This window comes from Petaurus breviceps, unplaced genomic scaffold (genome assembly GCF_028583685.1).
Source record: "Petaurus breviceps papuanus isolate PSGF00001 unplaced genomic scaffold, PetGlider_PUasm1.0 216, whole genome shotgun sequence".
Classification (NCBI taxonomy): domain Eukaryota; kingdom Metazoa; phylum Chordata; class Mammalia; order Diprotodontia; family Petauridae; genus Petaurus; species Petaurus breviceps.
Genome location: NW_027185867.1, coordinates 5,455,280 through 5,481,009, shown reverse-complemented (window position 1 = coordinate 5,481,009; position 25,730 = coordinate 5,455,280). Strand labels below are relative to the sequence as shown.

The 25,730-nt window shown below is 39.6% G+C and overlaps 1 protein-coding gene across 3 annotated transcripts in view; it reads right to left on the bottom strand.

Moving 5' to 3' along the window:
- Positions 1 to 20,331, bottom strand: part of HDHD5 (haloacid dehalogenase like hydrolase domain containing 5) — a 35,726-nt gene extending 15,395 nt beyond the window's left edge. Inside the window, exons 1-3 of one of the 3 annotated variants that reach the window (XM_069094313.1) lie at positions 20,214 to 20,331; positions 4,833 to 5,036; positions 2,918 to 3,030 (exon numbers count right to left, since the gene is read on the bottom strand). In XM_069094313.1, coding sequence (XP_068950414.1) covers positions 2,918 to 3,030; positions 4,833 to 5,036; positions 20,214 to 20,309 — 413 coding nt within the window. In that variant the 5' untranslated portion in view covers positions 20,310 to 20,331. Of the gene's footprint in view, positions 1 to 2,917; positions 3,031 to 4,832; positions 5,070 to 20,088 lie in introns of all 3 variants that reach the window. The other 2 variants (XM_069094312.1, XM_069094314.1) reach the window with 2 other exon arrangements.
- Between the last annotated feature and the right edge of the window lie 5,399 nt (positions 20,332 to 25,730).

Sequence of the window (25,730 nt, the reverse complement as noted above, 5' to 3'; positions counted from 1 at the left end):
AGAAAAAAGAAAGAAAGTAATTGGGGACAGAGATTTAGTCTTTTTTAGCTTTACTTTATTGTTAGTTTATTACTATTATTGCAAAGGCTAAAATTATTTAATAAAGACCAAATCAATCAATATTCATTGAACATCAAGTGTATAAAAAGCACTGTCTTAACCCCATGGCAGAAGGGAAGAGAACTAAGATAGAACAAAGTATAATCTGGTTGAAGAACTAAAATATATGGGGAGCATGGAAGCACAAACAAAGCCCATGTCAGAAGACACGTGTTCAAATCCTGCCTTCACTTGCCTTGGGTATGTCACCTCCCCTTTATGAGTACTTTATCTGTAAAATGGGGGTGTTGGTCCAGATGGTCTCTAATGTCTCCAACTAATCTAAATACAATGATTCCATATATGCCAAATGAGTAAAACAGCCACTAAGTATTACCAATGCTTAGAGGAGAGAAAGAACATCACAGGTGTAGGGAGCCAGAGAAGGCTTTACAAAGAAGATAGTTTAAGCCTTGATGAATAGGTAGGAGCCAAAGTGGAGGAAAAGAGGATGAAGTTACGCCAAGAGGGCTGTGTGTGTATCAAGGTCAAAAAGTAAGAACTTCCAAACAGGTTTTGGAACAATGGGTCCCACCTGCCACCTCCCATCCCAGGTCTTTTTTTTTCTTTTTTTTGGAGGGCAATTGGGGTTAAGTAACTTGCCCAAGGTTACATGGCTAGTTTTTTTGTGTGGGTGTTAAGTGTCTGAGGCCAGAGCTGAACTCGGGTCCTCCTGACTCCAGGGCCAGTGCTTTACTCACTGCGTCACCTAGCTGCCCCCATCCCAGTTCTTATGATGGAATCCTAATAAAGCTGATGCCAGCCCCAATATTCTAACTTCATTATAGGCCTGGCCCCACTGAACAGCAGACCCACTGTACCTACCTAACCCCCCACCACCTCACCCCACCCTGTCCCCCACTTTCCCCACCCAGTCAATGTCCTAACTTCTTCATATATGCCTCACTGATCGCTGGAACAGATGTGTCCCTCAACTATTAGCTCCCACAGAAACAGCAGGTATGTCCATATGATAGGAACCCAGCTACTACCTCTACCTAGTCACTGCCCCCAGACCCATTCCTACAGAAACAGGTATATACTTGTATTCAATCACAATCATATCATCCATCTAACTCAAGACAGGACCATAAGACCTAACTATCTGTCTTGACCAAACAGGACCACAGCAGCTAGCCAATCAGAGGGCAGCATGACCAGAATGTTTAACCACCAAACCATAGATGGGACTGGTCCTCCATTACCTAATCCCTTACCAAACTCCTCCTGCCTTTTTTATATTAATCATATTATATTTCATATAAACTTTGATTTGTAATCAGCATCTTTACCCTATAAAAATCCATCTTGCTCTCTCTGAACTTGCTGGTTCCTCTTGGAACTTAGCCTGCTTCATGAGAGGTGCCAATCTCAATAAATGCCTATACTTGGATTAGAGGTGGGTCTCACTAAATTCTTTGAGACAGTTCCACCACAACATATCATTAAACCCCAAGAGTTTTGGGTGGGCAGAGCCCCCACCTCCACAGTTTTTCGGCATCCCTAGGTTTAAACCACAACATTTACATAAGCTTCATAAAGGGTAAGGGCTTAAGATATTGCTCCTATCAGAGCCTGACACAGACCTGCTGCTCTGCTGCAACACAACAAATGAAAGCAGCCCAGTCGCCAACTTGGCACTAGCCACAGAAACAAAATTCTAACGAAGTTCACAAGGGACTACAGTAGGATTTAATTTCATCCAAACTCCTCTGTCACTACATTATGCTATCAACATCAACTCATTCTCTTCTTTGCCTCTCCTATTCTACCTTCATGCTGGCCCATGGCCCATGATTATCATGTCCCCAAGACGATATTGGGCAAAAAAATGTGAATTCTGATAAATGTTGGTGAAGAGAGTGTGGTGGATAGTGAAAGTGGGTCAAGGGAAGCGTGGTAAACCTAGAGGAAGAGGGGAAGCACAGAATTACAGAATATCAGATTAAAGGAGCCTCAAAGGCCATCAAGAACAATCCAGACCCAAACAGGAATCCAATCTAAAGATTCCCTAACAAGATATTATTCAGACTCCACTTGGAGACCTTCAGTGCTCAAAGTTCACTGCTCTGTGAGCAAGACAGGTCACTTTTAAGTAGTTCTACCTTAACAAGCAGGTTTTTCTTTTATCAAGTCAAAATCTACTCTTGCATTTTCAACCCACTGCTCCTAGTCCTACCCTCTAAGAGGAAACCAATCAGAATGAATATTTGAAGACAAATATCAAATCTTCATAATGTTTGAAATAAGTGGATTTAACCTTCTGTTGATGCAAATCTTTTCAGTAGTTTTTGTAACTATACCTATGAAAACTGCTTTCTCAAAAGTCACCAGTGACTCCCTAATCATCATATTCAATGACATTTTTTCAATGCTCATACTCCTTTATTTCTCTGGGGTCATTTGACATTGTTAAACATTGTATACTGAAGAGTTTAACTTTTATTATCTATTAATTTGTATAAATCTGAACAGTTTCACAAAGCATATTTTCTTTGTTTAACTAAAGTACATAAGGACAGCATTTCATATATTCTTTCCTACAGAACCAACAGACACCTTGAAGTCAGGATGAACCAAAGAGGAAGGCCAGAAAGTTGATCATCAAAAGCAGAGAAAGCCTTTCCCACACCCAGGTCAACTTTCTACTCATTACTGTCTTTCCTGCCACTCTTTCATGGCTAAGACTACATTTCATTGATCCGATGATTTCACACTGAATTTGGCATCTTTCCAATCTCCAATTAGATACTTTCATTTAACCTTTTTTCAGAAGCTCTTATATGATTTCCAACCCTGAAGATCACAAGAAGGATACTTCCTGGCATGGTCCACCACAGGCCCCTGCCCGGATACCAGCATTCTCTTCTTATGGAACTTTGAGAAGAATTTCAAGGGGCTACTGGAAAGTATTACTTGTTCAGGTTCAACCTGCAAAGAGAAGAGGATTAGAAGGAAAGGAAATAAGGGTAATAAAAGAGAAAGAAAATATGGAACATATGGAAGCAAGGGAGTAGATACAGTCTTTTAAGTTTTATCTCCTCTGACACGTTAAAAAAAAAATCAATAAAATAGTCCAGCAAAAGTCTAACTTGGCACTTCACACCCTGCTTAAGCCATTTGCAGGGTTGAGGCAAAAGCTTATCAATTCATTTCTTACACAAAACAAATCTTCCACAAAACATGGGAGATTAATACCATGATTTTTATCCAAACTATCCCTCTGCCTGAGACAGATTTCTTAATAACCCCATTTCAAAATCACAGCTGTATGTGTAAACTTCATTTTGATGGAAATTCACCTTTTTTTTTCTTTTTTTTCCCCAAGAAGTCCCCACTGGGAGATTAGTTTTTTACCTCTAGATTCACAAAAGATTCATCATCTTCAAGAGAGCTCTTACGAACTTATGTAGTATAACTATAATAAGTCCAGGTTTTATTATGACATAAAAAAAAGTTATACATATAGAAAGCTAGAAAAAATCATAAGGATCATAGATTTTGAGTTGGGAGATAGATACCTTAGAGATCATCTAGTCTGACCTACTGCTTTTGCAAATGAGGAAACAGAAACTGAGAAAAATTAAGTGACTTGGTCTAAGGAGAGACAGACACATACAGACACAGACACACACACACACCCCTAATAATTAGCAGAGCTGGGATTTGAACCCAGGTCCTCTGACTTTAAATCCAATCCACTACATTATATTGCTTTTGTAGCTAGGTCAACAATATCATTCAAAGCAGCCATACTGGCTCTATAAATCTGTTTGGAATGTCACTTAGGATCAGTTTCTAAGCTACGCAAAAAACATCAGTCTTAAAAAAAAAAAAAAGATAAAGGGGAGGCTAGATGGTGCAGTGAATAGAGCATTGACCCTAGAGTCAGGAGGACCCGAGTTCAAATCTGGCCTCAGACACTTAACACTTACTAGCCATGTGACCTTGGGCAAGTCACTTAACCCCAATTTTGCCTCCAAAAAGCAAAAAAAAAAAAAAAGAAAGAAAGAAAACAATATGGTGGATAGAACCCTGAACTTGGAGTCCAAAGATCTGGTTAGGCCTGTATAATGCTTAGTAAGTCACTTAAACTCTCTGAGACTCAATTTTTTCATCTGTAAAATGAAGGAGCTGGACTAGTTGGCCCCTAAGATACGTGCCAGATCCAAATCCTATGATACAATTAACTTTACCCAACTTATTCACCAGAACTGATACCTATTGATTATTAGCTATTTCTAAAAATCAAATTCAACCTCAAAGGATTTGTTACCACTGAAGATATTCAGAAGAAAGTGCTGTAGGTTCTGTTCTAAAGGCAATTCAAGAACGTTCCAGAAATTTTTCCAACAGGACTAATACTGGAACAAGTATATAGCTTTCCAAGGTGACTAAAGAAACACTCAAAAAAGTTAGGCATTCTGGTACAATTTTCAATAAATTAGTCATTTTGGAACTTTTAATTTGTGCTAGAAATTTGAATATATATAGTCCTTGCCTCTGAAGGGCTTGCTGAATACATTGGGGAGTACAAGGAACACAAGTAAGGAACTCTGGGATGGCCTGAAAAGGGGCTTTGACACAAAGGCTGAAAATCTTAGAAAATCCCAAATTAAGAGGATATCATAAAACGGAGGAAGGCTGAATGGTCAAATTTCGGGGAATGCCTTTGTAAAGGCCAAAATGACCAGTGTCTGAGGACTGCATCCTTCTGCAGTTCTCCTCCTTACCTGCAAACCCAGGAAGTTCGAGAGTTCCTGAGCTTTCACTTGTGGTGCACAATTTCCGGCATTGGTGACAAAGACAACTGGCATTAGGAGACGCCCATTCGAGTCAACCAGTTTTCGGGCAGCTTCCAAGGCAGCAGGGATCGCTCTGTGACCACGGACAAACACCCCATCAATGTCGAAGAGGAACCCAAAGGTTGGAGGGGTCTGCACAGAGAGGGTAGGAGAGGGGAATTACCACTGCATCATGGGGATAAGGGGGAGAAAGGAAAAGGAAATTCAGGTTACAAGAGAAAGCGGCTCAAGAGATTAATAATAGCTGAAATTGTCATAGTACTTTATGGTATATAAAGTGCTTTCCTCACAACAAATTTATGAGGTATGTAACTATTATTATTATTCCCATTTGACAGATAAGGAAACAAAGCTACAAAATTTTTAAGTGATTTATTTATGGCAAACAGCTAGCATAAAAAAAAAAAGTGGCAGAGCCAGGGCCCAGGTGTTCTAAGTCTATTTTTCTATCCACTACATCATGCTCATATATCATGTTCAATTTACAGGCAGACCTTTAAAGAGGTTCATAGAAACCACGGAAAAATAACAACATGGTTCTACTCTACTAGAAACTGAAATTTATCTAAGATTCTTTTAGCCACATCTTCTTTTCTGAGTTTCATTCTACCCATCTATCTTATCTAGTCTAGAACCCTGTAGCAATTTTACTGAACACCTTCCATTCTTGGTCTTCCTGCCCTTACCCCTGCTCTCAAATTGGAAGATTTCAATATATAAATTGATGTCTATCTCTTAAAATAACCTGGTTTCCCAGTTCAATTCCACAAACCTGTATGACCTGCTTCTCTTCTTTATCTCAGATATCCAGGGAGATAGGTACCCCTTAAACCTCAATATCACCTAAAGCTATTTTACTTCCAAGATCTTGAACCCTGAAATTCCCTTATCTGATCATAATTCCATATCCTTCCATCTCTCCCAAATAATTCTCACAACCTCACCATGATGTAAAGCCATGCACAAGCAGCTTTCCAGAAGAATGCTACTGTGAACAGCTTTTAAGATTCTGATTATACAGTATAGTGAACACTCTATTTATTCCATAACAAATCGGAGCAAAACATTCACAGAGATCAAGGTACAGCATTCACAATGTTACAACTTATCACAGAAAGTCAAAATACAGCATTCAAACAACTTATCAATAAGATGGCCACATAGTTTTCACCACGATGGTTACAAAGTTTTCAACAAAGAACAATCATTTAATAACTCAAGCATTCAATCATCCTTAAGGAGTCAAAGTTCTCCACTCACGGGGGCATACTAAGTTAACTCTATCAGCCACTTATTCAATCATCAAACCACTAAGTACAATCATTTAGTCAATCAATCATTCAATCAACTCAATCATTCAATTATCCTTCATCATTCACTATTCAAATCATTAAAAATACACAAACCCTCCACCCAAGGTCACTAGTAAATTACAATTTTTCATTCAATACACAGTATTCAAGTAAAGTCTTCTTTCAGCTTGACTCAGGGTGATCTCTCTGACTCCCTGGATCCCCTTCCATTATTCCAGATCCTACCTGGATTCACCAAACTGTTACCTGGGTTCAAAGGCAGACAGCTCCCAGGTCCCTGTCCAGCTCTCCATGCCTCTGTTACACGCTGAAGCTCACAGCATCCAGTCCACGTTGAATCCTTCTCAGTCTCCATTCCCAGGAAGTCAAAGCTCCGCAAAGCCACAAACAGGTTCATTCAAAGTACCAGCATCACAGTCATGCTTCTTCAGTCTTTGGCAGCTCCAGCTGGCCCTCTAAAATCCTCAGTAGCCTCAGTAGCTCTGGCTGGCCCTCGGAAATCCTCAGCAGCTCTGACTGGCCCTTGGACTCAGAAGTTTCAGCTGGTTCCCAGAATCAAAAATCACTTCATCCAGGTTCTCTAAATAAAAATAATTCTCTCCAGCCTGGGGGGCCTTTCCTTTTCAGCCTCCCCAGCAGCAGCAGCTTCTGCCTCCACGAAGACAGATCTATTCAGATCATCTGTTACCTTTGCCAATACAAAGGGATCTTCAAATTCAAATTACATTTCCATTACACATGACCTATGTTCAAGGAGTGTTTTGACAAATACAGGTTTAATAATTGGCTCTCCCGAAGGAAAAAAAAGTACACATTGCACATTTTAAGTTTAATCTGCATCATTAACATTTTCTCTTTAACTTTCCTAAATCCAGACAATCAACAAAATGATAAAGCCTTGAATTGTAGCATTTGTTGATTTCTGAGGTATAAGTACTCATGCTGAAAATTTAACAATTGACTCTCAAGACTATGAGCTGTCTCCAGCACACCTGCCCCAATCCTTTAAATAGGCCTCAGTTTCTTCTCTTCACAATTCAATATGGTAGAAAGCATTTTATTGAGCCAGCAAATGATCTTGCCTCCTTCGCTGAGAAAACAGGTTATACCTTGTAAAGTCCTTCATCTAAAACCCTTTTGTATCTGTCCATTTCTCCTTTGCTCCAATCACTGAATAAGAGGCCATCTTTCTCCATAAAAAGGCTAACCTTGTCCTCATGTGCCTCTGACCCTATTTCTTCCCAACTCCTCTAGGAAGTTATTCCATCAGTCATTTCTTCTCCCTTCCTATCTACTGATCCTCTCTTCACTAACTACAAATATATTCTGGTCTCCCCCCATCCTTAAAAACTATTCACTTGACCCCAACATCCACTTAAGTATTCTAGCTCTGCCTCAGTTTTACTGCAAAACTTATAGAAAATCACCTAAATCCACTGTTTTCCCTTCCTCACCATTCACTCACTTTTCAGTCCCTTGGCTCTACCACTCCTGATGAAACTCTTTCTCAAAAACAACTAATAATCACTTAACAGATAAATCCTATATTCTTTCCTTAGTCCTCAACCTTCCTTGACCTCTTTGCAGGTATTTATATTGAGGACCACTCTTCCTCTTAAATGCTCTATGGTGTTTCTCCTGGTTCTCGATCCTGCCTCTCTAACCACTCCTTTGTAGCCAACTATTCCATTATGTATTATTATTGCTATACAGATGGAAACATATATCTAGCCTCAGCCTCTCCTCTGAACTCAAATCCTACACTGCTGAATACCTTCCAAACATCTTTACTTGGATGACTCAGAAGCACCACAAATTCAACACTTCCAAAACAGGACTCATCATCTTCCTGTCTAGACCTACTTCTTCAAACTTCCCTATTTCTTTCACAAGTATCATCATCTTTAAACAAGTTGTGGTATAGAAATGTAATGGAATACTATTGTACTATAAGTAATGATGAACAGGCGAACTTTAGAGAAACCTGGAAAGACATTGTACATAGTAACAGCCACAGTGGGTGAGGGCTGATTTTGATAGACTTAGCCCTTCTCAGCAATGCAAACTAAGACAATTCCAAAGAATATAAGATGGAAAATGCCAGTCACATCCAGAGAAAGAACTATGGAGTCAGAATGCAGAATGAAGCAAACTATTTCCTTTTTTGTTTTATTTTAGGTTTTTTTTTTCTTTCTCATCATTTTTCCCATTCTATGCAACATGACTAATGTGAAAATGTGATGTATGTGTGAAGCCCAATCAGACTGCAAATCATCTTGTGGAGAGAGGGGGAGAAAATTTATAACTTATGGAAGTGATTGTTGAAAACTACAAATAACTAATTTCATTTTAAAAAAGAAAACTCATCTTCCTAAATTCAAAAAAAAAAAGTATCATCATCTTCCAAATCACCCAGGTTTATAAACTAAGTCAATCTAAACTCTTTCTTTTCCCTCACTCCCCAGACCCAAATACAATCAAGATGCCAAGTTTTGTTGAGTCTACCTCTTGTACTATGTCTAATATTCATTTCCTGCTCACAACCTGAACTGCCCAAATCCTAATTCAAGCTCTCATTTCTTACTTAGACTATGACAACAGCTTTTTTATTGCTCTCCCTGCTCCAATCCAACCTCCACAGTTGTCAAAAAAATCTTCCTAATGGCACAGGTCAGATCTTGTCATTCTTCTGCTCAAAAACCTTCAGTAACTTATTGCCTTAAAGTTTAAATGATTCTGCCTTGTATTTTTAAAGCCCTCTATAATCTAGTTTCAACTACCTTTCCAGTCTTATTTAACTCCTCTTTCACGTATTCAAGCCAACTTGTCTTACTAGTTATTTTCTGAAAGCAGTATTCTCTTGTCTCCATGCTTTTCTACAGTGTGTCTCTCCTGTGTGTAATTCTCTTCCTCCATGCCATTGCTCCTTAGAAGCCCTTTTGTCTGGAGAGCACTGCCAAAGTACACATCAAACTCCAGAAATGACCAAACAGATTCTCCTGGAGTTTACTAGTTTGGTGATATCTTTGTGAATCTGGCTTTGAGAATTACAAAAAAAGGAAGCCTGAAGATCTTCCATGTTGTGTGCCCCTGGGTCAAGCAAGCCAGATTAAGGAGAGAATATTACAAGCAGCCAGGAAGAAACAATTTGAATATTGTGGAAACACAATCAGGATAACCCAGGATCTGGCAGCTTCTACACTGAGGGATCGAAGGGCCTGTAATGTGATATTCCGCAGGTCAAGGGAGCTGAGATTAAAACCAAGAGTCACCTACCCAGCAAAACTGAGTATCATGTTTCAGGGGAAAATATGGTCATTCAGTGGAATACAGGACTTTCAAGCATTCTTGCTGAAAAAACCAGAGTTGAATAGAAAATTTGACATTCAGATACAAGAAGCAAGAGAAGCATGAGAAGGTAAACAGGGAAAAGAAATCATAAGGAACTTATCAAAGTTGAACTATTTTTTTTTTAAAGCAATCAGGGTTGAGTGGCTTGCTCAGGGTTGCACAGCCAGTTGTTGTTTCTGGGTGTGGTGCTGGGTGTCTGGGCCCGGATTTGATCCGGGTCGTCCCAGCACTGGGGCCAGTGCTCTTGCTCGCTGAGCCACCTGGCCAAAGTTGAACTATTAACATTCCTATGTGGAAAAACAATAATTGTAACTTATGAAACTTTTCTCAGTAGTTGAAGGGATTAGAAATATATATGTATATATATATATATATATATATATATGTCTTTATATGAGGGTATGCGGGCATATGAATACATATGTGAATGTGTGTATATACATTTACAGGTATACATAGATAGAGGGCACGGGACCAATTTAACAGGAAGGGATGATACTTAAAAGGTGAAATTAAGAGGTGAGAGGAATATAACGAGAGGAGATGGGGAGAGACAGAGTGGGGCAAACTATCTCATACAGAAGAGGCAAGGGAGAATGGTTACAATGGAGGGGAAGAATAGGAAGGCAAAAGGGAATGGGTCAACCTTATTCCTATTGAATCTGGCTTGAGGAGGGAGGGAAATACACACTAAATAGGGGATCTCACCCTCCAGGAGAATAGGGGGGGAAGGGGATGTGAGGGGGGATGATGGAAGGGAGGGCAGGCTGGGGGGGAGGGAAGTTGGAAGCACCCACTTTTGAAAAGGGACAGGATCAAAGTAGAGAATAGAACAAGTGGGAGGTGGGATAGGAGGGAGGGAAATATAGCCAGTCTTTTACAATACATCTACTAGGTTATTGTTTTGCATTAGCCGCACATGTACAACCTATACTGAACTGCTTGTCTCCCCAGTGGGGGTGGGTGGCAGGGGGGGAAGGGAATAAATCTGGAATTGAAAGTTTTAAAATCAAATATTCAAATATATATATATATATGTGTGTGTGTGTGTATATATATATATATACTATTATTAATACCATCTTACATGTTATTAAGGGAAAAAAAAAGATATACAGGCACTGAGGCATAGAGATCCACTGGAAAAGTTGAATCCACTGAAAAGTATGGGAGAGAGCAGATTGGAGGTGGGGATATCATGTGGGACTGCTGTTTTGGGGGGATGGGTGGGGAGAAAACGGGGAGAAAATTTATAACTCAAAATCTGGCGGAAACGAATGATGTAAATCAGAAGTTAATAAAGCATTAAAAAGAAAAAAAAGAAAAAAAACAAAACAAAAAAAAGAGAGAGGTGATGGCTCCCCATCCTTGGAAGTCTTCCAGCAGACAAGACTTGGCAATCTGGATAGGCGCCTATGGGATATGATAAACTGGGGATTCCATTCAAATGTAGGTTGGCCTAGATGACCTGAAGTTCCTCCCAATTCTCAAATTCTCTGATGTTGTAAATCAAAGAGGCTTGGATTTTAATCCCAGCTTCAATACTTGACAATTTGACTACAATAAAGTCACTTAATCTCTCTTGGCCTCAGTTTCCTTTTCTGAAAAACTAAAACAATTCTACTTAGAGTACTCATCTTACATAACTGTTTAAGGTAAGTGCACCTAAGGCCATACAGTAAATTAGTGGCAGAAGAACTGGAACCCAGGTTTCCTGAGGCCCAGTTGAAAACTCTTTTCCCTACATGCTGTTGCTTCACATAATTTACTTATTCTCCACTTCAAATTCCAATTTTGTCTCAATTCCAAGTCCCTTCTCCTAAATCTACCTGCTCTCTCCACTCTCCTATGTGGAAAGAAAATTCTGGTTTTTCCCTTGCTTATTTTTTAGGGATAGGCTTCCTACGGTATAATGAACTGGTCTTGAACCAATGAGGGCTAAAAATTGTGATTTGCAACCTTAAGGTAAGAGATTTTTGCATTTAGTCTAACAGATTCTAGCAATGTTCATTTTCATTATTTGGAAAATTTCTATTTATTGTCCCTACTGTGGGTTAATTTATTTGTAGTGGTATGTCTTCACCAGTTTCTGTGACATATCTTGATTTTGAACAGACCCACTTTTCAAGTTTCTCTTCCTAACTGTAGTTTGCATTTGTGGAAATAATATATTTGAATTTTTTTTCTTCTGAGTTTCACAGGATTTAGAACCAGAGCCAGGAGTAACTTGTGAAGCTAACAAGTTTAACTCCCTCTTTTAGGAAGATAAAGTGACTTGTCACACTGGTATGGAGTACTGGAATAAGAAGCGGAGTTCCATTCCATTCTGTTTGAAATGCTGATGGGAGATCTAGGTAGGGATATGAAGTGTGTAGTTGGCAATGCAGGGCTGAAGTACAGAATAAAAATTGGTGCTGAATATATAATTCTGGGAGTGTCAAAATCCATTTCTAAGACTTCGAAGAAAAATGAGATGATCCAGTATTGTTAGTGCTGAAAGCAATATGTCCTTATATTTGGTTTACTAAATGCAAGACCTAAAAAGGAAGGCCACGTGGCTCACCTATAGATATTCAGGAGAGAAGAAGACATGGACAGTAATAAAGGAAGGATACTAAGTCATCTCCTGTCTCTCTCTTTACACTGAGACCAGGACCAAATACTTCTAAATTAGGGTATTTAATCCACTCACATTGGAATCAGGAACTACTATCACAAAATGAGACTTTTTACATATTTTTCCTATTAAATTTCATCTTATTTGATTCTGGTCAAAGTTCTATCCTGTTGGATTTTGCAGAAATCCTGACTTTTTTATACAATATGTTAACTCTTCTCAGCTTTGTCTTCAAATTTGTTAAAGCCTGGCATCTCTGCCTTTATAAATCAGGTCATTGATAAAAATTTCAGCATAGGACCAATTAACAAGCTCCCAAGACATTCTACTAGAAATCTATTTCCAAGATAACTTTAAATCTTTAAATAACTTTTTGGCATCTCATCATTCATCAAGTTTGAAATCCAAACTGTGTCACTGTTAAGCCCACATCTCCCCATCATGTGCATTATATGAGTCAAATGCTTTGCTAAAATGTAGGGTAAATTATACATACAGAACTCCCTTGATATAACAGTCTAGTAATCCTGTTTTTAAAAACCAGGTTAATCCATTGTGATCTGTTCTAGGTCATGACCAAAGTCAATGCTTATTCTCTGTTATAATAATGTCACCTTCTAAAAATCTAGTAACCATTTCCATTCTAGAATTTTGCCAAAAATCAAAATCAAGCTCACTGACCTATACTACACAGACTACATTCTTTTTCCTTTTCAGAAAATCAGTCAAACATCCTTCAGTCCTGTGGCACCTCTCTCTGCCTCTATAATCTCTAAAAAATCATTCACAGTGGTTAATCAATTACATCCACCAGTTCTTTCAACACCCCAGACTAGTTCATCTGGACCAGGTGACTTAACTCAACAAAGATGGTTAAGTGTTTTTGTTAATATTCCACCTTGTACAAAAACAGATTCTTCCAGTATTGTAACAAAGAGGTGTCAAACTCATAAAGGCTAGTGCCTGAAAACAGATCAAAATGCAAATGGTAAATAAAAATTTTACAACAAAACAGAGATAATGTTAATTTGCAGTTTTATAAGTCAATATGCCAAAGAGGGACCCATTTATATTTGAATTTGACACCACTATTCTAGGCGTAGTCCAGAATTCCTTATTGTTTTCAGATAGCACCTTAAGCAGCTCTTTAATGGTCAAATCCTCCTGTTCCCTCTGAAGTACTTGTCTTTAATTGGTGGTGATACTAAAAACATCACACCTATGTCCCTAAAGCCTTCAGCTTCTTGCCTAAGATTTCATAATCCTTATAAATACTATCAAGATTGTTTCTGGCACTTCAAGTCCACCACCAAGAGTGAGTAGCAGTTATCAAATTTGACAAGTCTTGGGAAACAAGTCTCCATCACATTCTCAAAACACGTCCAAGGAAGATGGCAGATTTCTATATTTTTAATGTCATGTCAAACAATGATTGCCTCAGTACTTCTCAGCACAGATTCAATAACTCCTACCACTTGTATTTTTTTTCTCTTTCTCTTATCAAATAACTTCTCAAGACTTATAGCAGCTGTGAATTCATATCATCATTTTAGAGGAAAACAAAAAACTGCTTTCTGTTCTGAAGCACCAATTATCTTCTTCCCTTTCTTCTTTTTAACAGTTCTCATTTTTTTCAATTAACAAACATTTTTAAAATCAATCACTTACATTATATTAGAGGATACTGTGTACAAAAATAAGCACATACAAAATATATGCAAATAAGTACAAAGCAAACTGAATAAGGGAAAATAATGGGATCTGGAGTAAGATGAGAAAAGGCTTTATGTTATAGAAGGTGGTCCTTGAACTGAGTTTGAAGGAAACAAGGATTCTAAAGGTTGAGGTATAGAAGGACTGCACCCCAAACATGGAGGATTGCCAAGGCAAGAGCATGGACACAAGAGATGGTAGTATCATGTATGATAAGCATCAAAAAAGCCAGTTTTGCTAGACTATAGACAAGAAAAAGGGGAATCATGTGTAAAAGGTTGGGAAGGTAGCTGAGTCTGGGGTTTAAAAGTCAGAGCAGCTTACAATAAGAATTCATTAGAGTATACTGAGTAGGGGGGTAAAGTGCTCATACCCACTACTTTAGGATGAATTGGAAAGAAGACAGACTTGAGGCAGAGTCAAATTAAGAAGCTGTTAGTCCAGGCAAGGGGCAGCTAGGTGGTGCAGAGCATAGAGCACTCAGCCTGGAGCCAAGAAGACTCATCTTCATGAGTTCAAATCTAGCCTCAGATACCTAGTAGCTGTGTGACCTTGTGCAAATCACTTAACCTTATTTGCCTCAGTTTCCTCATTTTGTAAAGGGAGCTGGAGAAGGAAATGCCAAAATACTATGGTATCGTTGCCAAGAAAACATCAAATAGGGTCATGAAGAGTTGGCCATAGACTAGGAAAGGATTAGGATCATGTGAATAGAGAGAAGGGGAAAGATGTGAGAGAGACTGGGACATTAGGAAGAAAATCTGTCAACTTATTAGATAAGCTGGGTGAGTGAGAGAAGGATTCAAGGACAAAGGAGATGTCTGAGAACTTGGGTGACTAGATGACATTATGTTCCATAAAATAAGAAAGATTGGAAAAGAGTGAGTTTTGGGGGGGAAATGAGTTCAGTTTTGGACATGAAGTTGAAATGCCCTTGGGACATGTAATTTCAACTATCCAACAGGCAGCTGGAATTCCACAAGTAGAGCTTCAGAGAAAATCAATAAAACATGTTAGATGTATATTTAAAAGTGATTTGCAGGGGGCAGAGTCAAGATGGCAGAGTAGAAGCAGGACCTCCGCACAGCTCCGGCTTCCACCTTCCCCAATTCATGTAAAAGTAGATTCTGAACAAACTTTGGAGCTGCAAAACCCACAAAATGACCCAGAGAAGCTAACCTCCCACTGAGGAGCCCAGAGCATCGGCCAGCGCAGCACTCTGGGAGCCGAGCCCAGGCCCGTGTGAGCCAGAGGTTTTAGCGCCAGAATGGGCCTGACCAGCCACCGGCCAGAGAGACATCACCAGCAGCTGTGGCCATATCCAGAATTATCAACACATAGATGCAAAGGACAGAGTGAGAGGTCAGTGCAGTGTGGACTTTGGGAACCAGTAGTTGGGAGTGTGTCCTGGGCCAAAAGCCACTGCCGCAGCTGTACAACCACCCCCACATAGCAGCTTCAGCTCCTGGCATGCAGGGTGTAGGGGGACCAAGTGATCAGTCTGAGGGGTAATAACTCTTGCTTTAACCTGCCTGGATCTGGATTATGGTCTAGGGTGGAAGTCCTGGGGTGTGTGTCCAGCTTGCCAGAGCATGTGAAAGCCTCAGAGAGGGCACAAAACTAATACCTCCGGCAGCTGAGAAAACCCCAGCATTTGGGACTAAAGCTCCCCTATCTGTGGCAGAGTCCTACTGTGGCAAAAAGCCCAAAAGTCAAATAATTGAGTGGCAACATGACCAAGCAAAGGAAACAAAGCAAACAGAAGATTCCATCATTAGACTCCAATTTGGGGGCAAAAAGGATCAAAGCATGGAACAGGAGGAAGGCAGTGAAGTCAGAACTCCTGCACCAAAAGCTTCAAAGGAAAATATGAGCTGGTTACAGGCCATAGAGGACCTTAAGAAGCAGATAAGAGAAGTGGAGGAAAAATTGGGAAGAGAAATGAGAACGATGCAAGAAAATTATGAAATGAGAGTCAACAGCCTGACTGAGGAAAATAACACCTTAAAAAATAGACTAACTCAAATGGCAAAAGAGGCTCAAAAAGGCAATGAGGAGAATGGCTTAAAAAGCCGAATTTGCCAGATGGAAAAAGAATCTCAAAAGCTCACTGAGGAGAATCATTCCTTCAGAATTAGATTGGAGCAAATGGAAGCTAATAACTTTATGAGAAATCAAGATGCTGTTAAACAGATCCAAACAAATGAAAGAATAGAAGACAATGTGAAATATCTCATTGGAAAAACCACTGACCTGGAAAATAGATCCAGGAGAGATAATTTAAAAATTATTGGACTACTTGAAAGCCATGATCAAAGAAAGAACCTAGAAATCATCCTCCAAGAAATTCTCAAGGAAAACTGCCCTGATGTTTTAGAACCAGAGGGCAAAACAGAGGTTGAAAGAATCCACAGATCATCTCCTGAAAAAGATCCCAAAAAGAAAACTCCTAGGATTATATTATTTATATAATATATAATAATATAATTATATATAATATAATAATATAATTATATATTATAGCCAGGTTCCTAAATTCCCAGATCAAGGAGAGAATATTACAAGCAGCCAGGAAGAAACAATTTGAATATTGTGGAAACACAATCAGGATAACCTAGGATCTGGCAGCTTCTACACTGAGGAATAGAAGGCCTTGGAATAGGATATTCCGGAGGTCAAAGGAGCTGGGATTAAAGCCAAGGATCTAACCCAGCAAACCTAAGTATTATGTTTCAGGGGAAAATATGGTTATTCAGTGGAACAGAGGACTTTCAAGCATTCTTGATGAAAAAGCCAGAGTTGAATAGAAAATTTGACATTCAGATACAGGAAGCAAGAGAAGCATGAGAAGGTAAACAGGGAAAAGAAATCATAAGGAACTTATCAAAGTTGAACTATTAACATTCCTACATGGAAAAATAATAATTGTAACTGATGAAACTTTTCTCAGTATGAAAATAGTTGAAGGGAACAGAAATACATAAATATATATGTCATATATGAGGGTATATGGGCATATGAATACATATGTGAATGTATGTATATATGTTTATACATAAACATATATATTCAAACATATATATAAACATAGAGGGCACAGGACCAATTTAATATGAAGGGATGATACTTAAAAAGTGAAATTAAGAGGTGAGAGAGGAATATAATGAGAGGAGATGCAGAGAGACAGAATGGTGTAAACTATCTCATATAGAAGAGGCAAGGGAAAATGGTTACAATGGAGGGGAAGAATAGGAAGGCAAAAGGGAATGGGTCAACCTTACTCTCATTGAATTTGGCTTGGGGAGGGAATAAAATACACATTAAATTGTGTATCTCACCCTACAGGAGAGTAGGGGGGAAGGGGCTGAGAGGGGCGGATGATGAAAGGGAGGGCACACTGGGGGAGAAGGAAGTTGGAAGCACCCACTTTTGAAAAGGGACAGGATCAAAGTAGAGAATAGAACAAGTGGGAGGTGGGATAGGAGGGAGGGAAATATAGTCAGTCTTTCGCAATATATCTACTATGTTAATGTTTTGCATTAGCTACACATGTACAACCTATACTGAACTGCTTATCTTCCCAGTAAGGGTGGGTGACAAGGGAGGAAGGGAATGAATCTGGAAGTCAAAGTTTTAAAATCAAATGTTCAAATATATATATACTCAAATATATGCTATTATTAATACTATTTTACATATAATTGGGAAATAAGATATACAGGCACTAGGGCATAGAGATCCACCATGCTCTACTGGAAAAGTCAAAAGGGGTATGGGAGAAAATGTGGGAGAGAGCAGATTTGAGGAGGGGATATCCTGTGGGACTGCTATTTTGGGGCAGTGGGTAGGGGAAAAACGGGGAGAAAATTTGTAACTCAAAATGAATAATGTAAATCAGAAGTTAATAAAGCATTTGAAAAATGAAAAAAAAAAGTGATTTGCAAGTAGATGATAATTAAGCCCACAAAGGTTTATGAAAGTGCAGAGAAATAATAAAAGAGGTTCCAAAACAGAGACTTGGGGAATGTTTACAGCTAAGGAATGTGATATGAATGATAAAACAGCAAAGGAGGCTGAAAAGGCTAAACAGGTTAAGAGAATAAAGAGAGGACAATGTCAAGAAAAAACAGAGAAGGAAGAGTTATCAGAAGAATTCGGTGGTCAACAGTGTGAACTGTTGCAGTAAACTCAAGAAGAATGAGAATTGAGAAAAGGTCACCAGTTTGGACACTTAGATCACTGGTGACATTGAATACAGCAGTTTCATGTGAGAGATGAGGTCTGAAACAAAGAATAAAGAAGTGAAAGAAGAGAGTAAATGGAATAAACAGATATAGACAGTTTTGCTTTGTAAGAAATTAGCTGCGAAAGGGAGAACCTATATAGGACAATAATTTAACTGATGGAAGGGTTTTGTTTTGTTTTTTCCTTCAGGAAGGAGAACATGTGTGTTATAGGCAGCCAAGGAAGGAATCAGCATATAGGCATTGAGTAAAAGAGAGAAAACAAAGTCTAAAAGTTTTTGCACAAATATTATAAGTGCAGAATCATAGGAAGACACAATATGAAAAAAATCTTTGCATTAAGCATCTCATCATAGGTCTGACATTCAAAATCTACAGAAAACTGACACAACTATAAGATTAAAAGTCATTCCTCAACAAATAGTCAAGTGATATGAATAGTTTAACAAATAAAAACTATCACTAACAAGATAATAAAAAGTTCAAGATCACAAATGATAAGAGAAATGCAAATTAAAATAATCTTGGGTTATCTCCTCATACCCATCAACTTTGCAAAGATGGTAATAGACATGAAAAGTCAGTGTTGGAGGAGCTGTGGGAAAAAGACAAGTCAATGGTGACATTTTGAAATGATTCAACCAATTTGGAAAACATTTGGAAACTATGGGGAAAAGTTACTAAACTTTTCATACACTCTAACCCAGGGATTTCTACTACCTGGAATTTTTCCCTGAAAAAGTTATTGAAAGAGAAAATTCCCGTCTGTGTCCATAACAATACTGCGATGTCAATAAAAGAAATACCATGGCACATTAAGGTAAAAGAATATTACCATGCTGTTAGAAATGACAAATATCAATAAAACATAACACTTGTATGAAGTGAAGTGTGAAGAACGCAGAAGTAAGAAAACATTATATATGAGAATTATGGCAGTGTAATCGACACGCAACATAAATCAAACACAGGGTCAAAGTTAGTAACACTATCAAAGTTAACCTCCCGTTAACTATGAATGGATTGTTTTGGATGAAGAACTTTGCAGGGTGGTGTCACAAGACCCATCGAGTTATTATTTGTTTTTAAAGCAGCAGAGACCAAAGACCGAAATTTCAAGTCTGAAATTCTGCCTCCGACTCCCCGATGGATCTAGGGCAAATCACTACTCCCTGGGGCTGTTTCCTCACCTGGCACAGCCTCTAGGGTACCTTCCGACTGTCCAGATGCCACTCTGTGGGTCCCTGCACTACAAAAAGCGGCATATACGTAAGGGATACAATTTGTAGACATAAAAGAATACAAATTTCAAGACTTACCTTTTCTGTCTACAACTTAACCTTCTTTGACCCTGGCTTACTCACAAACCTACAGCCTCTCACGCCAACCCACCTTCCCCCCCTTTGCTGCTGCTCAGTGTCCACACTGGACAGCAGAATCCCTCAGCGAGATCTTTTTTTTTTTTGGGGGGGGGGGGGGTTGGGGGGGGTCAGTTTAAAGAGTAGCAAAGAGATAAACTGATTTTCCAAATCACTTTCGGTTCAAAGAAAAGTCGAAAATAGAAACAGAAAGTGCAAACATAAAAAACAGATGTGGGTGGAAAGGGAGGGAATCAACAGGTAAGCCACCTGGAGGGGCTGGGGGCGGGGCGGAAACAAGCCCGCAGGGAAAGCTGGACCCTACTAGTAAAAGTCCAAGGTTTCCTGGGGGGCGGGCGGACGCAGGAGGGCGTGGCAGTGCCCGCAGTGCAAATGGAGCGATCTGGAGCTCTTTAAATTTGTGGGGCCTGAGCACAGGCTCCCAGTCCCGACCGCTACAAGACCCGTTCTTAAGCCAAGCCCACCTCGCTAGGGGCCGGCGTTTAAATAGGCTCCTCCCCTCCCCTGCCCCCTCGATCTCCAGTTTCCTCCCGACCCTATCCCTCTGTAGCCCCAGCGCGCTCTCACCTTCGGGAGGCTGCCAGAGTAGCTCCTCCCAGTGCTGCCCTGCGGCCCCCATGCCCTGCAGAGGGGGTGCTTCCAGACCCAGGGACCCGAAGCCGCTCGGACCGCAGTGAAGCAACGGTACATACCCATCGGGCCTTGCCGCCGCTGCAGCCAGCACGTGCAGCTAACTGGCCGGCGCTCGCCTTCCCCGCGCCCTTCCCCCAGTTCCTCCGCTCAGCCATTCAGGGGCCTGCTCTCCCTTCCAGGGGCGGAGTAGCTGCCGCAAGGCCTCCCGGGAGTGGTAGTTCTTTCTTCTATCCCAGTTCTTTTTGTCCTTTGCTTCCCGGCAAAGCTCCGGGCTGGAAAGACACCGAGGTCATTTGCCAGAAGAGGCCGAATGGTGGGTCCCATTGGACCATGGAGGCACGTGGTCCCTGCCTGAGCTAGCCACAGAACGAAAGGAGTTTCTGTGACTGAACTTGGAGGACTGGATTCCCTTCAGAGCTGAAAGACCCCTTAAAAGTCGTCCAGCCCAACCCCGTCCCCTCTTTTTGTTGATGAGGAAACATGCTCAAAGTCATAATAAATAGCTAGTAACATTTATATAGCAACTTAAGGTTTGCACAGTGCTTTACATTTCTTACCTTATCTGAGCCCTATAACTAACCCTATAAGGTTAAGTCTTATCCTGTCAATCAAACATTCATTATTATTGTTCTAAGATAATATGTCAGGAAGCTCAGGCTTGACATAGGTTAAGTGACACCTCTAGGGTTACATGATAAGTGTCTCAAGCCTTCCTGAATCAAATCCAGTTCCATTTAGCTGCCTTGACCTCAAGAAAATCACATGTGTAGTAAAGGGCAATGATGGGATTTAAATCCAGGTTTTTGTTTTGTTTTTTGGGTTGGTTTGTTTTTTAATACCAAATTGAAGGCTCTTTCCATGACACTGAGCTACTGCTTGTGTGAGTTTTCAAAGTCTTCTTTCCTGGTTCATGGAAGCCCTGGTAAGTTGCACATAAAAAGTAGAAAAACATACAATGAAGTAATAATCAAGAAACCCTTATTAAAAATATACTATGTGCCAGACTCTGTACTAAATACTAAAGATACAAAGAAAGGCAAAAGACAGTTCCTGATCTCAAGGGACTCACAGTCTAATGGGGAGATACCAAACAACTATGTACAAAGAAGTAATAATCAGGATAAATTGGAAATAATCAACAAACAGAAGGCAGTAGAAGTAAGGGGGATTGAGAAAAGTTTTCTGTAGCTGAGATTTTACCTGAAACTTGAATACAAGAGGTAGAGATGAGGAGAAAGAGCATTCCAGAATTAGAGGACAGACAACCAGTGAAAATGCCTAAGTCGGGTGAACTGCAATAAAGCAACTGTCACTGGATCACAAGGTATTTGAGGGTCGGGAAGGGGAATCCTATCTTGTTGGGTCCAGGGATTTCTTCATTGTGGGGAACATTTGTTGGTAGCTACATAGTAGCTACTTTAGTGTACCTTTATTAAACCTTTTGGCAAATTTGATAAATTAATACCACATTAATTTAGTCATTGTAATGGGAATGGGAATTTGAAGATGTTCTCTGCCCCTTAATAGGCTTAGGTGAATTTGAGGACCTTTCCTGATCTGAAAATAAGCTCTGCCCCCTAATAGGCTAAATGTGGTCACATGGAGGGGTGGGAAGCTTGTTTTTCAGGAAGGCACAACTTTTGCTACTTTGTAGTCAAGTGGGTCAGGAGGGTTGTGATATTCTCTGACCCTGGAGAAGGCTATATATATATATATATATATATATATATATATATATATATATATCTGAGACAAGGTTTTGCTTTGGGGCTCACTTTGGGAATAGTTGTGTGATTTGGCCAGATGAGACTCTGGGCAGCCGTTGAGCTGTGTCCCCCCACCCCCTTTGAAAACCCAGATGTTGGTGCTTCTCTCTCTGATGACTATGTGATAGTCAGACAGCTAGAAGCCCTGTCTGTTGGTCTGCTGAATTTTGTTATTTTCTCTGCTTCTCTCTCTGATGATTATGTGATAGTCAGACAGCTAGAAGCCCTGTCTGTTGGTCTGCTGAATTTTGTTATTTTCTCTGTCTGTATTTTTGTATGCTTGTGTAATGGGAATGCAAATTTAAAGATCTTCCCTGCCCCTAGGCTAAAGTGCACCTGGAGCCTGGGGTGGGAGGCTTGTTTTTCAGTAGATATTTTTTGATTGGGCAGTGAGTCAATAAGGTTGTTACATTCTCTGAGCCAGGAGAAGGTTATATAAGCCCTGATGTGTAGCTTTGTTTTGGGGGCTCACTTTGAGAAGTGTTCTGTGATTTGATCAGATGAAACTCTGGGAAGCTGTTGTCCAGGGCCCCCCGGCTTTGAAACCCAGATGTTGATTTGGTATGGATGTAATGGTTGGACAGTTTGGAAAACTGTCTACTTGATCTGTTTCTCTGTCTTGATAATTCTGTCTGTATATTCTGAAGTTCGGGGTGCTGACCTTTTTCCCCTGAACTAGGTAAATGATACATATTTGACTAATTAAAGTAAGCTTGTTAACCCATTTTGAGTTGCTTTCCTTTAACAAAGCAGATCCAAGAACCTGTGGTGGCAGCGACCCTTGGAACACTGGGGTGCTTGCTGCTACAGCTTGTAACTTCTGTTTGTTTTCTCTGAAATTCAGGGTGCTAATTTTTTCCCCTGAACTAGGTAAATGATATATGTTTGATTAAAGTAAGATGGTTAGGGGCGGCCAGGTGGCTCAGCGAGTAAGAGCACCGGTTCCAGTGTTGGGACGACCTGGAGATCGAATCCCGGGCTCAGACACTTAGCACCACACCCAGAAATAACTGGCCGGGTAACCTTGAGCAAGTTACTTAACCCCAATTGCTTAAAATAAAATAAAATAAAAAAGTAAGATGGTTAACCCTTTTTGAGTTGCTTTCCTTTAGAAAAGCAGATCAAAGAACCTGTGCTTGCAGCTATCCTGGGTATGCTAGGGTGCTTGCTGCAACAGTCATTTGGTAAAATAACACATCTTTATTTAACTTTTCGGTAAATTAATAAACACAGATTGCAACTCATTTGTAATTTAGAGATTTTTGCCTTAAAATGCTGAGAGGTTAAGTAAATTCAACACTTGACTTAACTACCCACCACATCATGCTGTCTGTCCCTTGACTAGTTAAAAAGAGAATGAATATGAGAAGCTTAAGACTTGGGGGGGGGGGGTGGAAAAGAATAAAGAAATAAGGAAAGGAAAGAAATAAGCATTTATTAAGCACCTACCATGTTGAGTGCTTTACAAATATTATCTTACTTGATCCTCACAGCAACCTTGGATGATAGGTGTTATTATTATACCCATTTTACAGAAGAAGAAACTGAGGTAGAGGTAAAGTGACTTGCCCACTGTCATATAGCTAGTATGTTGTCTGGGGGTAGATTTGAGCTTAGGTCTTCTGACTCTCAAGCCCAGCAATCTATCCATGTCCTAGAATGCTGTCTTTTATCTACCAATCACCTCTCCCAATCCCTGCGTTTAAAGGGACTTCAGAAGTCTAACAATGCTTGATAAGTGATCATCTATATGAAGTACATAGGGTCACAGATCTATTGTTAAAAAGAAATTTAAAGGTCAAGCAATGCCCTCATGTCAGAGAGAAGGAGGCTTAGACCAAGGATGGCTGAGTGTCTAACCCAGGATCCTAAACCAAGTCCTTAGGACTCTTGACAGGGCTCCTTATTGGTGTCATCCCATGAAAGCCTTCCATGAAGAAAGACCATTACACTTTTTGGACAGCTCTATATTTGTTCCTGTATCACATCTAATCTGCCTCTGTAGTTATTTCAGACACAAGGTATTATTTTAAAAGGACTGTCTATTTCATAGATGCAATTTTGTGACTTGTGACCTTTTAAGTGAACAGTGAATCACTGACTATGGTCATGATCAAAAACAGAGCCTAGATTTTTCAAGAAATTATCAAGGAAAGCTGGCCTGATGTTCTAGAACAAGAGGGTAAGATAGAAATTGAAAAAATCCACCAATCACCTCTTGAAAGAGATCCCCAAATGAAAATTCCCAGGAATATTATAGCCAAATTCCAGAGTTCCCAGTTCAAGGAGTAAATATTGCAAGCAGCCAGAAAGAAACAATTCAATTGTCATGGAGCCACAGTCAGGAGCCACACAAGATTTAGTAGCTTCTACATTTAAGTATCAGGGGGTTCTTGGAATATGATATTCTGGAGGCCAAAGAAGCTAGAACTATGATCAAGAATCACCTACCCAGTGAAACTGAGTATAATCCTTCAGGGAGAGAAATGGATATTCACTGACATGGAGGACTTTCAAGCATTCTTGATGAAAAGACCAGCTGCATAGAAAATTTGACTTTCAAATACAAGACTCAAGAGAAGCATAAAAAGGTTAAAAGTAAAGGGAAATCATAAGAGACTTAATAAGTTTAAACTGTTTATATTCCTACATAGGAAGATAATATTTGTAACTCATAAGACCTTTCTCATTATTAGGGTAGGTAAAAGAGGACAGAGGACACAGGTGTGAGTTGAATGTGAAGGGATGATATCTAAAAAATAAAATTAAGGGATGAGAAAGGAATGTACTGGGAGAAAGAGAAAGGGAGAGGTAGAATGGAGTGAATTTTCTCACATAAAAGAGGCAAGAAAAAACTTTTACAGTGGAGGAGAAGAGGGGGGAATTTAGGGGGAGTGAATGAACCTTACTCTCATCAGAATTGACTCAAAGAGGGAATAACATACACACCCAATTGGGTATAGAAATCAGTCTTACCCTACAGGAAAGTAGGAGGGGAAGGGGATAAGAGAAGGGGGGAGGATGGTAGAAGGGAGGGAAGATTGAGAGAGGGGGTAGTTAGAAGCAAAACATATTGAGAAGGGACAGGGGGAAAGGAGAGAGAGAATAGAATAAGCAGATGTTAAGAGAATACAATGGAGGGAAATACAATTAGCATTAGTAGCTGTGAAAAAAAAATTTGAAGCAAGTTTCTCTGATAGAGGCCTCATTTCTCAAACAAATAGAGAACTGAGTCAAATTTATAAAATTAAAAGCCATTCACCAATTGATAAATGTTCAAAAGATATGATCAATTTTCAGATGAATTAATCAAAGCTTCCTAGAGCCATATGAAAAAATACTCACTATTGTTAGGAGAAATACAAATTAAAACAATTCTGAGGTACTACCTCATACCTATTAGCTTGGGTAGTTGGACAAGAAAAGTAAATGTTGGAAATTTTGGAGGGACATATTCCCCTGGAGACAATATGGGGGAAAATGAGACTTTAATGCATTGTTGGTAGAATTGGGAACAGATTCAAACATTCTGTAGAGCAATTTGGAACCATGCCCAAAGGGCTATAAAAACATGCAAACCCTTTGACCCAGCAATACCACCACTACTAGGTCTATATCCCAAAAGAGATTAAAAAAAAAAAAAAAGGAAAAGAACGTATTTGTACAAAAATATAGTAGCCCTTTTCTGGGGCCAAAGAATTGGAAATTGAGGGGATACCCATCAATTGGGGAATGGCCAAACAAATTGTGGTGTGTGATTATGATGGAATAATATTATACTATAAGAAATGATGAGGGGTCACGAGGCCG